Source organism: Elephas maximus, chromosome 2 (assembly GCF_024166365.1).
Source record: "Elephas maximus indicus isolate mEleMax1 chromosome 2, mEleMax1 primary haplotype, whole genome shotgun sequence".
Classification (NCBI taxonomy): Eukaryota; Metazoa; Chordata; class Mammalia; order Proboscidea; family Elephantidae; genus Elephas; species Elephas maximus.
Genome location: NC_064820.1, coordinates 59,411,293 through 59,425,692, shown reverse-complemented (window position 1 = coordinate 59,425,692; position 14,400 = coordinate 59,411,293). Strand labels below are relative to the sequence as shown.

Below are 14,400 nucleotides of genomic sequence, written 5' to 3'. Positions count from 1 at the left end.
ATATATACTTTAAAACTGTGAAATATGGAATGCCAGTAAATCAGTATGTCATCTAAATCATATATTATTTTTTGGTGTCTTTAAAACACAGGGCAATCAATTATTGCTTTACAGATGCTAAATTTACACTATATATATACATACATATATGTCTGTGCGTGTGTGTGTATCAAGTCACTTAACATCTCAGGTTCAACAAAATCTGAGGTCCCTTCCAGCAATAAAACTCCATACAAGAGCAAGTAGTCTATAGCCTCAGTATATGATGGAATAACAAAAAATATTTTTTCTTGACAGATAAAGATGGCTAACTTCAAAATATATAAAGATAATCCCTAAAGGAAGAGCGTATTACCACAAAACCTAAGTTTTGTGTTATTTTATTCATTTAAATATTTGCAATCTTTAAAGTTTCTCCAGAAAAAGATAATATTCTACTGCCCTCCACCACTGCCCCCAAATCCTTCCCTCTCCAAGAAGAGTCAATGCTGGGTTTCCAAGACCCTTAGGAAAATGTTCTACCTACATGTCATTGGTCTTGATCTTAACTCTTCCTTTCCCGTGTCAGTTTGTTGTACCACGTGGGCTTGCGTGTTGCTATGATGCTGGAAGCTATGCCGTTAGTATTTAAATACCAGCAGGGTCATCCATGGCAGACAGGTTTCAGCTTAGCTTCCAGACTAAGACAGACTAGAAAAATGGACCTGGTAGTCTACTTCTGGAAAGAATTAGCCAGTGAAAAGTTTTAATGTATGATTTTTGAAGTCTTTAAGGAAAAAATAAAATTTCAATGCTTCTGCTGGCTGGTTCTTTGCTCAAATAAAGATGGAGGCTCAAATTTACCTTTAGAGGTATAAAACGGATATCTTGTTTGGGGAAAGGGAGTTTTTTGTTGTTGTTGTTTTGACTTTAGAACATTTTTATTTCAAAGGAAACAAATATAGAAAGACATGCTGTAGACAAAATAACGTTGTTGTCTTCATAGCATTTTAAATATACAAACTGGAAATGTGGCCCAGCTATTCGGTCCTGTGTAGGGCTCTCATGGGATGCCCGACGCTTTCAGAGTGTCAGCTGTACCAAGTGCACAACCTTTCATGCTATACTCACTGATGCTGGTGATAAAAAACCATGATTTTGTACCATTCTTTCTTTACATCATGTCAAACCTTTTTTTTTGGTGGTGGTTACACGAATCTATTCATGAAATCAAACTGCACACACACACTCACACAGATAAATAAAAATGGGTGCAAAATGAATATGCTCTTTACCCTACTTAACAGTACTGTACCAAGGTCAATTTCATGGTTTTGATACTGTACTACTGTTATATACAAGGCTGCCATTGGGGGAGGCTGGGAAAGGGTCCATAGGGCTCTGCACTATTCTTGCAACTTCCTGTGCATATATTATTTCAAAATAGGAAGTTTAGAAAAGTATATGCATATTAAAAAAAAAAAAAGTAGGTCAGTTAGTAAAAGGGTGTCATATCATGCGGTATCAGGTAAGGACGTCATCAGAGCAGCTTCCAATAAAAGACCCTTCCTTACTCTTTTGGAGAAAATGCCAAATGTTTTGTTGTTGTTGTTGTTATTGCTGTTCACAAAAAAAGATCTGATTTCAGTAATGTTCTGAGGAGGCGAGGTTAGTGCTGTGTGTTTCATAATCTATTTATTTCTTTTGAGGCACTGGAGATCCTGGGCTCCACATCTGCCATGCCAGCCTATAGTGCTTGGTAGATGTGGCTGAATGAGTGGCTCTCATTTTCAGAGCACCCTACTCACTCACCTCCACTGCTGTAGGATGCAGACAAGAGACAGTGGAGGAGAAGACCTGAGGACCACAGCACCTCATGCCCCTGGCCTCAGGGCTGACTCAGGACTGTGAAGCCGTGAAGGGCCATCCCCTACAGCGAGACAGTGAATCATCCCCACTGTATGCTTAAGTCAGAGTTCCTGACAGGTGCAAATGGTTAACAAGGTTGGCTAGCTGCCAACCAAAAGTTGGAAGATTTGAGTCCACCCAGAGATGCCTTGAAGAAAGGTCTGGTGATCTATTAAAAAAAAAAAAAAACTAACCACTGAAAACCCTATGGAGCACAGTTTTACTCAGAGGGAAGTACCAGGAGTTGGAATTGATTCGATGGCAGCTGGGGTTTTTTTGTGCTTAAAAGTAGACTGGGAAAAACAGAGAAAGCATTAGTTTTCATAGTTGTTTCATTCCAAATCCAAAGTTCTTTTCAGTTTGTACACCTCTTTCCCCATTTTTGTCCTTCCAACAATGGCTGGGTCAGTGCTTCCCTGTCCTACCCAAGGATTGTCTTTTTTTTTTTTTGTACTTTAGACGAAGGTTTATAGAACAAACTACCTTCTCATTAAACAGTGAGTACACATATTGTTTTATGACATTGGTTAACAACCCCACGACATGTCAACACTCTTCCTTCTCAACCTTGGGCTCCGTATTACCAGCTTTCCTGTCCCCTCCTGCCTTCTAGTCCTTGTCCCTGGGTTGGTGTGCCCCTTTGGTCTCGTTTTAGTTTATGGGCCTGTCTAATCTTTGGCTGAAGGGTAAACCTCAGGAGTGACTTCATTACTGAACCAGAAGGCTGTCTGGGGGGTCATATCCTCAGGTTTTCTCCAGTCTCTGTCAGACCAGTTAAGTCTGGGCTTTTATTTGTGGGTTAGAATTTTGTTCTACCTTTTTCTCCAGCTCTGTCCGGGACCCTCTATTGAGATCCCTGTCAGAGCAGTCAGTGGTGGTAGCCAGGCACCATCTAGTTGTATTGGACTCAGACTAGTGTAGGCTGTGGTAGTTGTAGTTCATTAGTCCTTTAAACTAGTCTTTTAGAGGGGGAATTTTTTGAGTAAACAAAGAATGAACTAGGGTTCACATGTGGAGTGAATCATTTGGAGAGATACAATTTGGAGCATGGCTGTTAAAAAAAAAAAAAAACAGATGAATAGCAGACACACCGCAAACAGCATAAAGTGATGCTTTAAATTATGTCTAGCAGAACAAAAATGTACTTATTTTCTATGTTCATTAAAGGAAAAGATGAACACACAAGACTGGAAAATTTGAGTTTACTCAAGTTTTGGCTGTAAGATATCATAAACAAGTAATTACCTTTGTTTCCAAAACGCTTTCCAACTCCAAAAGCACCCAGTGTAGATGGATTCTCTCTTTTATTAGACTCGCCAGCATCTGAAAGAATTTAGATACACTTTGTAATATGTAAAATTAAGAGAGTCATCAAACACTAGGAATTAAATGAGTCTGGGAGAAGGGGACTTCCAGGGATGAGGAAAAGAGTAGTACAGGAACTAGCACTGATTTCTCACTTGGTGTTTCTACTTTTTAAAACCAAAATTATGATGGGATTACATTAAAAATGAAAAAAAGCTATGAATACTACTTCCCTTCACCTACCCATCTCTCCACAGTATTTCCCCATACTAGCATTCTTAGCTTTATCTCCCACTACATAACTCTGAACAGCAAACATTTTAATCCATGCCAAATAACTCTCCATAGTCCACATCTGTGAACTTCCAACACTTTGTACCATTGTCTATTCTGTTCCTTCAGCGTGGCATTCCTTGCTTTTCTATTTTTCTTATCAAAATTCTTTTCACTCCTAAAGCCTAGTTCAAAGTCTTCCTTCAGCTCGCCAGTCAGAATTAATCCTTCCTCCACATTCCCACTGCACACTATCTGTCTCTCTTTTTAATAATACTACTCTCTTTGTATTTATTTACCACAGATTAAGAATCTCGAGGGCAAAGACGCTGCAGCAAGGAGCAAGGTTATTAAAAGAAAAAAAGCCAAAGGGAACAAGAGAGACATTCAAAACAGCATAACCGCCACTAAACTATCAATGGGAAAAATGAAAGCATTCCCTTGTGATCCTCATAAATTGTCTTACCTCTCTCTGTAACATCCTACTATGGGAGAGACAAGGGGATTTGTGAAAACTCCTAAAACCACATGCAAAATTGCATATGCACAATTATGAGTATTTTCATCAGATTCTAAAGATGTGTCTGATTCAAGAAGTTAAGGCTACTTAAGCATACTTCATGGGGTATTAAAGTTAACATTTCATCTCAAGCATTTATAATCATTTATTAAAATGTTTTACTTGTTATATAAGGTCTACTGAGGAAAAAAATCACAGATATTAAAACTAAATAAAATGTTAGATGAAATCATAAGGAAAAGTTATACTCATGGGTCTATGAATTTTCAGGATTATAAGTAGTTATAAAGATAATTTTTTAAAGTACATACATTCAACAAAGAGTTTTGGTCAGAGGTTTAATGTGTATTTCAACCTAAAACATATAGAGATAACAATTTGTGATAAAATCTGTCTCAGTGACAGTTTTCTCATTGAAAAAGGCTTTATTCAACAATGTTCAGAAGTCTACATCAAAAAATGCCATATAAGCTATTCTAAAACAAGATTTTAAAATATGTCTAAATACTAAATATTCTCCTGAGTGTAACATTAAGATACTTGTTATTTCTAACGCTAGTAGGAAAAATGACCTAACAAAACACACATTTGAATCTCTTAACCCAATTACATGATTCAGACCATCAATGCACCTTACTTAACGCGCAGGCTTAAATAAACAAAACATATACATGCATACTTGAAGAAATTACTTCCATGTCAAAATACAAATCTGTGTTAACTATACCTAAACAAGAAGTCGAGTTTCTCAAATGTCAGATGAAACATAATAATATTTTCTTGTAGTGTAATAAAACATAACAAACTCATTGCCATCAAGTCGATTCTCACTCACAGTGACTCTACAGGCCAGAGTAAAACTGCTCTATAGAGCTTCCAAGGCTGGAAGGCTACAGAAAGTTGACAGCCTCATCTTTCTCCAGCAGGGCAGCTGGTGGTTTTGAACTGCCAACCTCTCAGTTAGCAGCCAAAACTTAACCACTTAACACATCAGGGCTCCTTATAATAAAACATAGTGCAGAATATTTCAACATTTTAACATCAAATCTAAGAATGGGTTGTTGGAAGGTATTCTCCTTGCTGGTTATCTGCCAAATAAAGTAGTGATTGCTCTAAAAGTAACAAGAAAAAATTCCAAGTTTGGGCAAGTAACTTCTTAAACTTAACACTAATTACCTAACAGAAATGCTTCCCATACTGCCTTTTCTTGAGAAATAACAAAACTCCAGAAAAGGGTCCTTCTCAACCTACTCACTCAAGCCATTACAAACATCCTTACCATGCCAAATGTTGAAAATCAGTAATCAAAAACACATTCAAAAGCAGCTCTGTGAGGCAACTATTTCTAACCACTGTATCTATCTATTCAACCAATCTGTCTAATCAACAGTTATCTCTGACTAGCCCTAAAAAGTAAAACAGGAAAAACTAGCATTTGAAAAAACGACAAACTCACTAGCCCAAAAAAGTCTATTCCACACTGAGTTATAACAGATTTAGCTTTGCATCAAACAGCCATGAAAGCCAAAATTTTCTTTCTACTATTCAAAGGTTTGGAGATTAAAGAAAAATTTACTCACCTCTGTTTCCTAAACTCCTCCCAGAGGCAAATCCACTTCTCATGAAATGATCTCTTCGAGGCCCATCATCCATTTCTAAAGCAAATAACATTTTGAAGTCAAATAAAAACAAGTATCTCTGTGGAATGCAATCCTTTTTCAATGTGCCACATGTGGCAAAGGAGGAATCTTACACAGCAATAAGAAAAATGGGCTATGAATATGAACAGATAGTTCTCTAAAGGAAAAATAAATGGAGACTAAATCTTCCTCATAATTAAAGAAATCGGAAATCAAAACAAGGAGACAGCATTTTTCAAGCACACGAATGATTAGACAACAGCTTCAAGTTTGCTAATATCCAGAATAGTCAAGGATGTAGGGAAACTAGCACAAACCACGTACTTGTTATTGAGGCTACAGATTGGCTCAATCCTGACCCTAATTTAAAATACACATACTTTTTTGAAAGTACACTAGTATGAATTTATCCCCTGGATATGTCTACACGGTAACACAGATACAAGAATTTTTCATATGCATTGTTTGTAAGAGCAAAACGCTGATCAAAGGAGAATAAACTATAGTCATTCATGTAATAGAACACTGTGTACTTTAAATTTACAGAAATATATAGCATTCAACATTAAAGAACTGACATTCTTCAATAACAGAATATTCCTAAAAAATGATCATATAGAAAACCACAGAGCATATTTGACAAGAAATTTAAAAATTAGTATCATATTCACAAAATTCTCTAATAACAATCAAATTAGAACTACACAAAAAATTAAATTCTCTTACATTTGGAAATTTTTTTTCTTTCTTTTTTTACTGTACTTTAGATGAAGGTTTGCAGAACCAACTAGTTTCTTATCAGTTAGTACACACATTGTTGTATAACATTGGTTAATAACCCCACAACATGTCAATACTCTCCTTTCTCAACCCTGGGTTCCCTATTATCAGCTTTCCTGTTCCCTCCTATCTTCTAGTCCCTTTGGTATGTGAGAAGTGGGTGTGTTTCCCAAGTCGTGAAACAAGAGCATCAATGAAAAAGGAAATAAGGTGCTCACTCATGTTTCCATCTTGATTCAACGTGTAAAGCTGACTTTTGTACAGTAGTACTCAAATACATAAGAAAGTAACCTTGAATGACAAGCTCTTAGAGTCTAAAGTTGTTTTAGGATGAAGAAATAAGCCAAAAATACCCTTAACTCATTAACTGAAGTTTCTATAAATGTGTCCCAAGATTTCCCCTGTTTATATATTATTTAGCCACTATTGTTTTTTCCTCCCCCACCTCCTATAATTTTATGTAACTCTCATCTAACTCACTTTGTACTTAAAATCCGGATGATATATGTTCATTTGGTTGCTATGATATCTAGATCCATGCTTCTCCCAACTTCTGTGACAAGAATGCAACTACCAAGACAGTGGGTTAAAAATTAATATTATCATAAAATTAAGTGTGGAGGACTGGAGGTGATTTCATAAAAGTTGGATATTTTGTATTCTAGGACCTCATTCATATCAAGCAAATTTAATTACACTTGTGCTAGCCATCTTGTACCATGTTTATTAGAAAAGAAAGGGCACTTACAGAGGGTAAAGGCTTATTTAGAAATATAGATGCTTACGGGGAAGTTGGCACAACTGGACCAAAGTGAAAGCTAATGTTTCCTGAACACATCCAAACAGTTTGAAAGACAGAGTAGCTGGGGCTAGGACCCATGGTTTTGGGGGACATCTAGGTCAACTGGCATAACAAAGTTTATTAAGAAAATGCTCTGCATCCCACTTTGATGAGTGGCGACTGGGGTCTTAAAAGCTTGCAAGCAGCCATCTAAGAAGCATCAATTGGTCCCAACCCACCTGGAGCAAAGGAGAATGAAGAACACCAAAGACACAAGGAAAATATTAGCCCAAGAGATAAAAGGTCCACATAAACCAGAAACTCCACCAGCCTGAGACCAGAAGAAATAGATGGTGCCTGGCTACCGCCCATGACCGCCCTGACAGGGAACATAACAGAGAATCCCAGACAGAGCAGGGGAAAAATGTACAACAAAATTCAAATTCACGTAAAAAGACCAGACTTAATGGTCTGACGGAGACTAGAGGAACCCCTGAAACTATGGCCTCTGGACACTCTGTTAACTCAGAACTAAAACCATTGCCGAAGCCCACTCTTCAGACAAAGATTAGACAGGACTATAAAAGAAAGAATAATACTTGCGAGGAGTGTGCTTCTTAGTTCACTAAGATAAAAAAAAAAAAAGATACATAAGACCAAATGGGCGGCTCCTGATCAGAGGCAGGATGAGAAGGCAGAAAGGGACAGAAACTGGCTGAATAGACACAGGGCACCTGGGGTGGAAAGGGGGAGTGTGCTGTCACATTGTGGGGACTGCAACTAATATCACAAAACAATATGTGTATAAATTTTTATATGATAAATTAACTTGAGCTATAAACTTTCAACTAAAGCACAATTAAAAAATTTTTTTTTAAATCAAGTAAAATAAAAAATATAAATGCTTAACTAAAATGCATATGATCATACTTGGAATTTAGCATGAAAAAATTATATTGTTATATTCTTATATGATTTTAATTATATATTTTAATAAATTGTCAACTATGTCTGGAGAAAATTTCTTTCCCCAACAATTTTAGGACTGTTTGGCTAAATGAAATAGAAAGACTATAGCAGATCTAAATTCGACAGCACTGGGGTAGATTAGATCTAAATTAAATAACACAAACCATACTGTCCTTTAGGAAAAGCATTTTACATTTGTATACAGTGTCACACTTTAAAAAAGGACTTTCACATACATTACCTCATTTGATCCTTACAACAACCCTGTTAGGAGGCAGCATAGGTGTTGTAAAGTTTGTTTTTAGAAAAGATTAAGTGACATGCCCAACATATACAACCTGTAAGTAACAGACGTAGAATACAGGATTTCTATCTCAAAACTGCTAAACTGTTCCCATTCCAAAAACAATTTAAAAGATCTGAACTAATAGCAGACATGGGAAAAAGAGTAACATCTGAAAAGAAGACTTAAGATTCAACTAGTCGGTGATAGTTACCAAACCCCCTTGCCATCAAGCCAATTCCGACTCACAGCAACCCTACAGAACAGAGTAGAACTGCCCCACAGGGTTTCCGATGAGCGGCTGGTGGATTCAAACTGCCGACACTTTGATTAGCAGCTGTAGCTCTTAACCACTGCACCACCAGGGCTCCAGTGATAGCCACAGGTTAAGTAAAACTAGGTGACAACTAAAATAAATGGTCAAATGCAAGGTAGCTAATATAATTTAGTATCAACAGGTATCAGGCACTAGGTCTTTTCCAATATTAGCTAGCTTATTTAACCATTACGAACTTATGAGGTATTATCCTTATTTTAAAAAAGAGAAAACAAATAGCTTAGAAAAGCTAGGCAACTTTGCCAAAGTTATTCATCCAGTATGAAGACTGAGCTTCAATTTGAACCCAGTTATCAGATTTAAAAACCTACTTATTTACATTCCCTACAGTAAATATATCAGAAATACCTTACCATACCCAGAAGGTAAATCAGAGAACAAAGTTAAAAATAATCTGGGAATGACATCATGAGCCATTCCAACTTGAAAAATAAAACACGGAACAGTTACAATTACTTTCAAAGTAACAGGAACCAAAATGCAAGTTTTAAAAAGCTCAAGACAGTTGAAAAATGATGATCTGAAAACAGAAGGTTCTAAGCAAGAATAAAAGAGGTCTGGTGGTACAGCGGTTAAGCGCTTGGCTGCTAACTGAAAGGTGGGAAGTTCAAACTCACCAGTTGGTCCACAGGAGACAGATGTGGCAGTCTGCTTCTGTAAAGACTACAGCCTTAGAAACCCTAGGGGCAGTCCTACTCTGTCCTATAGGGTCACTATGAGTTGAAATTCACTCCACGGCAATGAGTTTGGTTTTCTTTTTTGTTGTTGTTGTTTTGATGGTGCAGTGGTTAAGAGCTCAGGTGCTAATGGAAAGGCTGGCAATTTGAACCCACCAGCCACTCTGGGGGAAAAAGATGTGGCAGTCTGCTTCCGTAGAGATTACAGCCTTAGAAACCTCACGGGGCAGTTCTTCTCTGTCCTATACAGTTACTATGAGTCGGAATCAACTCGATGGCAGCAGGTTTGGTTTTACAGATAAGTAAGAATTAACCCATCTTGTTTTCTTTGCTATTAGCATCCAATTCAGAAAAAGATAAACAATTTTTTCATGTGATTTCTTTTTTTAACAGTTTTGAACTTTACAGTAGTTTTCAGGGATCATTGCTCTCACTTCGTGAATGTAATGAACTGCTGTCTCTTATGTAGGTCAAGTCCCATCATAATAAATACTAGCAACAAAAATAATAAATGCTAACAATAAAAACAATAAATACTAGCAACAAAAATACCACAATACCAATAAATAATCGAGTACAGCTGCTTTTCTTGAATACTGTCAAAAAAACCCCAAAAATATCAAAGGAAATAAAAATACAGAAAACTCATTTAAAATGAACTTAGGTTTACTGCAGGCAATCCCTAACAAGTGACCACAAAGAACATCGTTTGGATCAAATCTAAGGAGGCTCAGAGTTTGAACAAGGACAAAAAAAAAAAAAAAAAATCCAAGTACTCAGCCCCCAAGCAAAAGAAGAGCCAAGTGCTGTGAAACTTCAGTGTGAGCACTAGCCCTCTGTAATCTTCCAGTGGTTGCTTATCCTAAGAGGGAAGATAAAGAAAGACAGGCTCATCAGATTTAGCAACAAAGAGTTCTAAAACAATATATCAGTACTTAGAGTTGCCAGCTGTAATGACTTTCCAACTCCATTTTCCCAAATTGCTGAAAGACTGAACATTTGTAAATCATCAATGTCCAGTCTTCCAACTAGAGATCTAAGACTACAATTACAACACTAATGTGTTTCATAATGTTGATTCTGATGCAGCAGTTCTAGAGTGGGGCCTGAGACTGCATTATAACAAATTTCCTGTTGATGCCAATGCTATTGGTCTGCAAACCACAGTCTAAGTAACAAGATTTTTAAGTCTGCTGAAAAGACAATGGGCAAGAAAACATTTACAGCAGAATTATTAATAATAGCCAAATACTGGTAACTACTCAAATGTCCATCAATATAATTTATCGTATATTCACATAGCAGAATACTATATATCCGTGAATAATCTACAACTACTTCTAACAACATGGAGAGAGCTCAACATGAGAGAACAGAACATATGATTTCATTTACATGATTCCTATTTGTAGGGAAAACTGATCTATGCTGTTAGAAGTAAGAATAGTAGTTACCCCTGGGGAGAGGGGTGGTGCTTGGGAGAAAGACTTCTAAGGTGTTCTGTGTCATGATCTGGGTGCTGGTTACAAGGATGTATTCACAGTTTACGAAAATTCAATGAGCTGTACATTTATGATGTGTATCTTACTGAATTAAATATATTGAATCTGTATGTGTGCTACGTTTCAATTTAAAAGTTAAAAAAAAAAAGAACCCAGCCTTGCCTAGACAGTTCTGTAGACAGATTCTACTAAATTGGTAAGAAACACGTAATTTTCATGTTCCAGAGCTTATTAAGAAAGACAAGAAACTTGAAACTAAAATCAGGAGGACAAGAAAAGGAAACTTCACGTCAATATTACTTATTAATTCAAAAGTGCTAAATAAAACATCAAATTTCATTCAACACTGTAATAAAATAGCCATGTAGGGCTTATCCCAGGAACACAAAGTTCAACTTAAAAAACCAACCATTTATTTCACTACATTCACAGATTTAAAGGAAAAAAAATATTGAAATTAGTAATTCCAAAAAAAAAAACTTTGGTAACATTCAACTGCCATTCCTGAACAAAACTAATATTCATGTAGAAATGGAAAGCAACTTCCTTGTCTGATAAAAATATATCAGAAGCCTATAGCAGACATCATACTTCACTTTATTTTGGATCATTCCCACTTAAGTGAGGTAAAGCCTACACACTTGTTATTTCTACTACTACTCAGTCAGCTGTAGATTCTGTCCAATGCTTTAAGTAAAAAGTATCTGGAAATGGATAGTGGTGATGGTTGTACAACATGGTGAATATCACTAAATTGTACACGTAAAAATGGCTGAAATGGTAAATGTTTTCTTATATATATTTCACCACAATTAAATATGTGTGTGTAATATACATTTTTTAGTAAAAAAAATTATACAAGAGACGAAATCTGCACCACTCATCAACAGGGAAGGGCTGAATGCCGGCAGATAGTGCTGGGAAAACTGGAATATATATGGAGACAAATTGGATTTCTATTTCAGACCATATTAAAAAGGATGGATTCAGATAAAGACTAAATGTAAATAAAAAGTAAAATTGTAAAGAATATATGAAGTTAGTTTTTGACATGGAGATGGGAAAGAGCTTAGCTAAAACTCCAAAAGCAAATTAGGAAGCCAAATAAAATAGTTCAATGACTCCAGAATTAAATTTTTTAATCAATGAGGCAGGTCACGGACGAAGTTGACGGAGAACAGAATGGGAGAAGATATCTGCAACACCCAAATCAGAAAAGAGACTAAAATACGGTCTATTAGAGGAATGCCTGCCAATTGACAAGAGAAAGAAAGTTAGTCGAAAAACAGGCTAAACTGTGTTAACAGGCAACTTACAGGAGTAAAAACCCAAAAAGATAACAAGCTTATGAAAAGACAGTTAAGCTCATAAGCAGATAAATGCATATTAAAACAATGATATTTTACTTTATCCCGATACATGGCTAAAATTAAAAGACTGAATGTCAAATGTCAGAAGTAATGGTGGGCAGGAACTATATAGGAGTATGGATTAGTATAACTATTCTGGGGAGCAATTTTGAAATATTTAGTGAAATTAAATACACATAATTTTTTTTTTTTTATACCCCACAACCCTGTGATTCCACACTTGAGTCCACTACCCAAAGAAATTTTCATTCTGGCCCATAAGGGGAATGTACAAGAATACTCATCCTTCTTGTGGTGGTGGTGAATAAGATAATCTGAGTGTTCATTACTGAGGGAGTAGATAAACCTTGGTGATATACTGTATGAAATACAATGCAGTAGTTAGAAATAATAAAATCAATTATCAATAGGAATGTATCTGAAACATAGTGATGGGGGAAAAAGAATGAAATCTTTAACAAAATAACATATTCATAAATTAAAAGCATGTAAACACAGAAAACACACGCACATGAAACAACACACATTTTAAAACATATACACAAAAGAATGGCTCAGCCCACACAATACTGAAAAGAACAGAGTTGAAGGACTGACATTATCCAACCTCAAGACTTATTATAAAGTTACAGTGATAAAGACAGTGTGGTATTGGTGAAGGAACAGACCAATAGATGAGTGGAACAGAACAGAGAGCACAGAGATAGACCCACACAAATATAATCAACTGATCTTTGGCAAAGGAGTAAATGCAATTAAATGAAGAAATAACAAGCATTTCAACAAACATGTTGGAATAACTGGACATCTACACGCAAAATAAAATAAAATAAAATAATGAATCTACACAGAGATACTACATCTTTCAGAAAAATTAACTCAAAAGGAATTAGAGGTCCAAATGTAAGACACAAAACTATACAAACGTCTAGAAGATAATATAGTAGAAAATTCAGATGAACTTGGGTTTGGTGATGACTTTTTAGATATAGCACCAAAGGCAGTATTCGTAAAAGAAAAAATTGATAAGGTGGACTTTGTTAAAATTAAAAACTTCTGCTCTGCAAAAGATGCTGTTTAGAGAATGAAAAGACAATCCACAGACAAGGTAAAAATACTGGCAAAAGACATTATCCATTAAAGAACTTATACCTAAAATATACAGAGAACTCTTAAAATTCAACAGTAAGAAAATAATCCAATAATAAAGTAGGCAAAGGATCTGAATAGACACTTCACCAAAGACATACAGAAAGCAAATAAGCATACGAAACAACAATTGACGTCATATCATCATATGTCATAAGGAATTTTCAATAAAAACAACAATGAGATACTACTACACACCTATGTGACTGTCTAAAATTCAACACTGACAACACCAAATGCTGGTAAAGATGTTGTGCAACAGGAACTCTCATTCATTGCTAAAGGGAATGAAAAATGGTACAGTCACTCTGGAGGACAATCTGGCAATTTCTTACAAAGCTGGTGATCTGCTCCCATGAAGAGTATAGCCTAGAAACCCTATGGTGGGTGCAGTTCCACTGTCACACAGGTCCACTGTGAGTCAGAATCAAACAGACAGCACACAACGACACCACCTCTTAAATACAAAAAGACAGGCATGCGCCGTCTTTGAAGGAAGCCAACCATATAAAAGACATAGACTAAAACACACACACACACACAAAAGGGGGTGCAGTGGTGGTTCAGTGGTAGAATTCTAGCCTTTCATGCAGGAGTCCTGGGTTCAACTCCCAGCCAACGCACCTCATGTGCAACCACCATCCACTGTCACCCACTGAAGCTTACGGGTTGCTGTGATGCTGAACAGGTTTCAGTGGAGCTTTCAGACTAAGATAATCTAGGAAGAAATGTCTGGCAATGTATTTCCAAAAGGCAGTCAATGAAAACCCTATGGGTCACAAGAGGCAGGTCCACACCGATCATGGGGATGGTGGGACCGGGCAGTGTTTCATTCTGTTGTGCATGGGGTTGTCATGCACACTAGGTGGTGCATACTAGGTGCTGACTAGGTGGCAGCTAACAACGAAAAAGAACTTCTGAGGAAAA

The 14,400-nt window shown here is 36.5% G+C and overlaps 1 protein-coding gene across 1 annotated transcript in view; it reads right to left on the bottom strand.

The window, feature by feature from the left end:
- Positions 1-14,400, bottom strand: part of DDX4 (DEAD-box helicase 4) — a 139,981-nt gene that overhangs the window by 76,405 nt on the left and 49,176 nt on the right. The window contains exons 6-7 of the mRNA XM_049863796.1: positions 5,566-5,640; positions 3,133-3,210 (exon numbers count right to left, since the gene is read on the bottom strand). Of these exons, the coding sequence (XP_049719753.1) occupies positions 3,133-3,210; positions 5,566-5,640 (153 nt within the window). The remainder of the gene's footprint in view (positions 1-3,132; positions 3,211-5,565; positions 5,641-14,400) is intronic.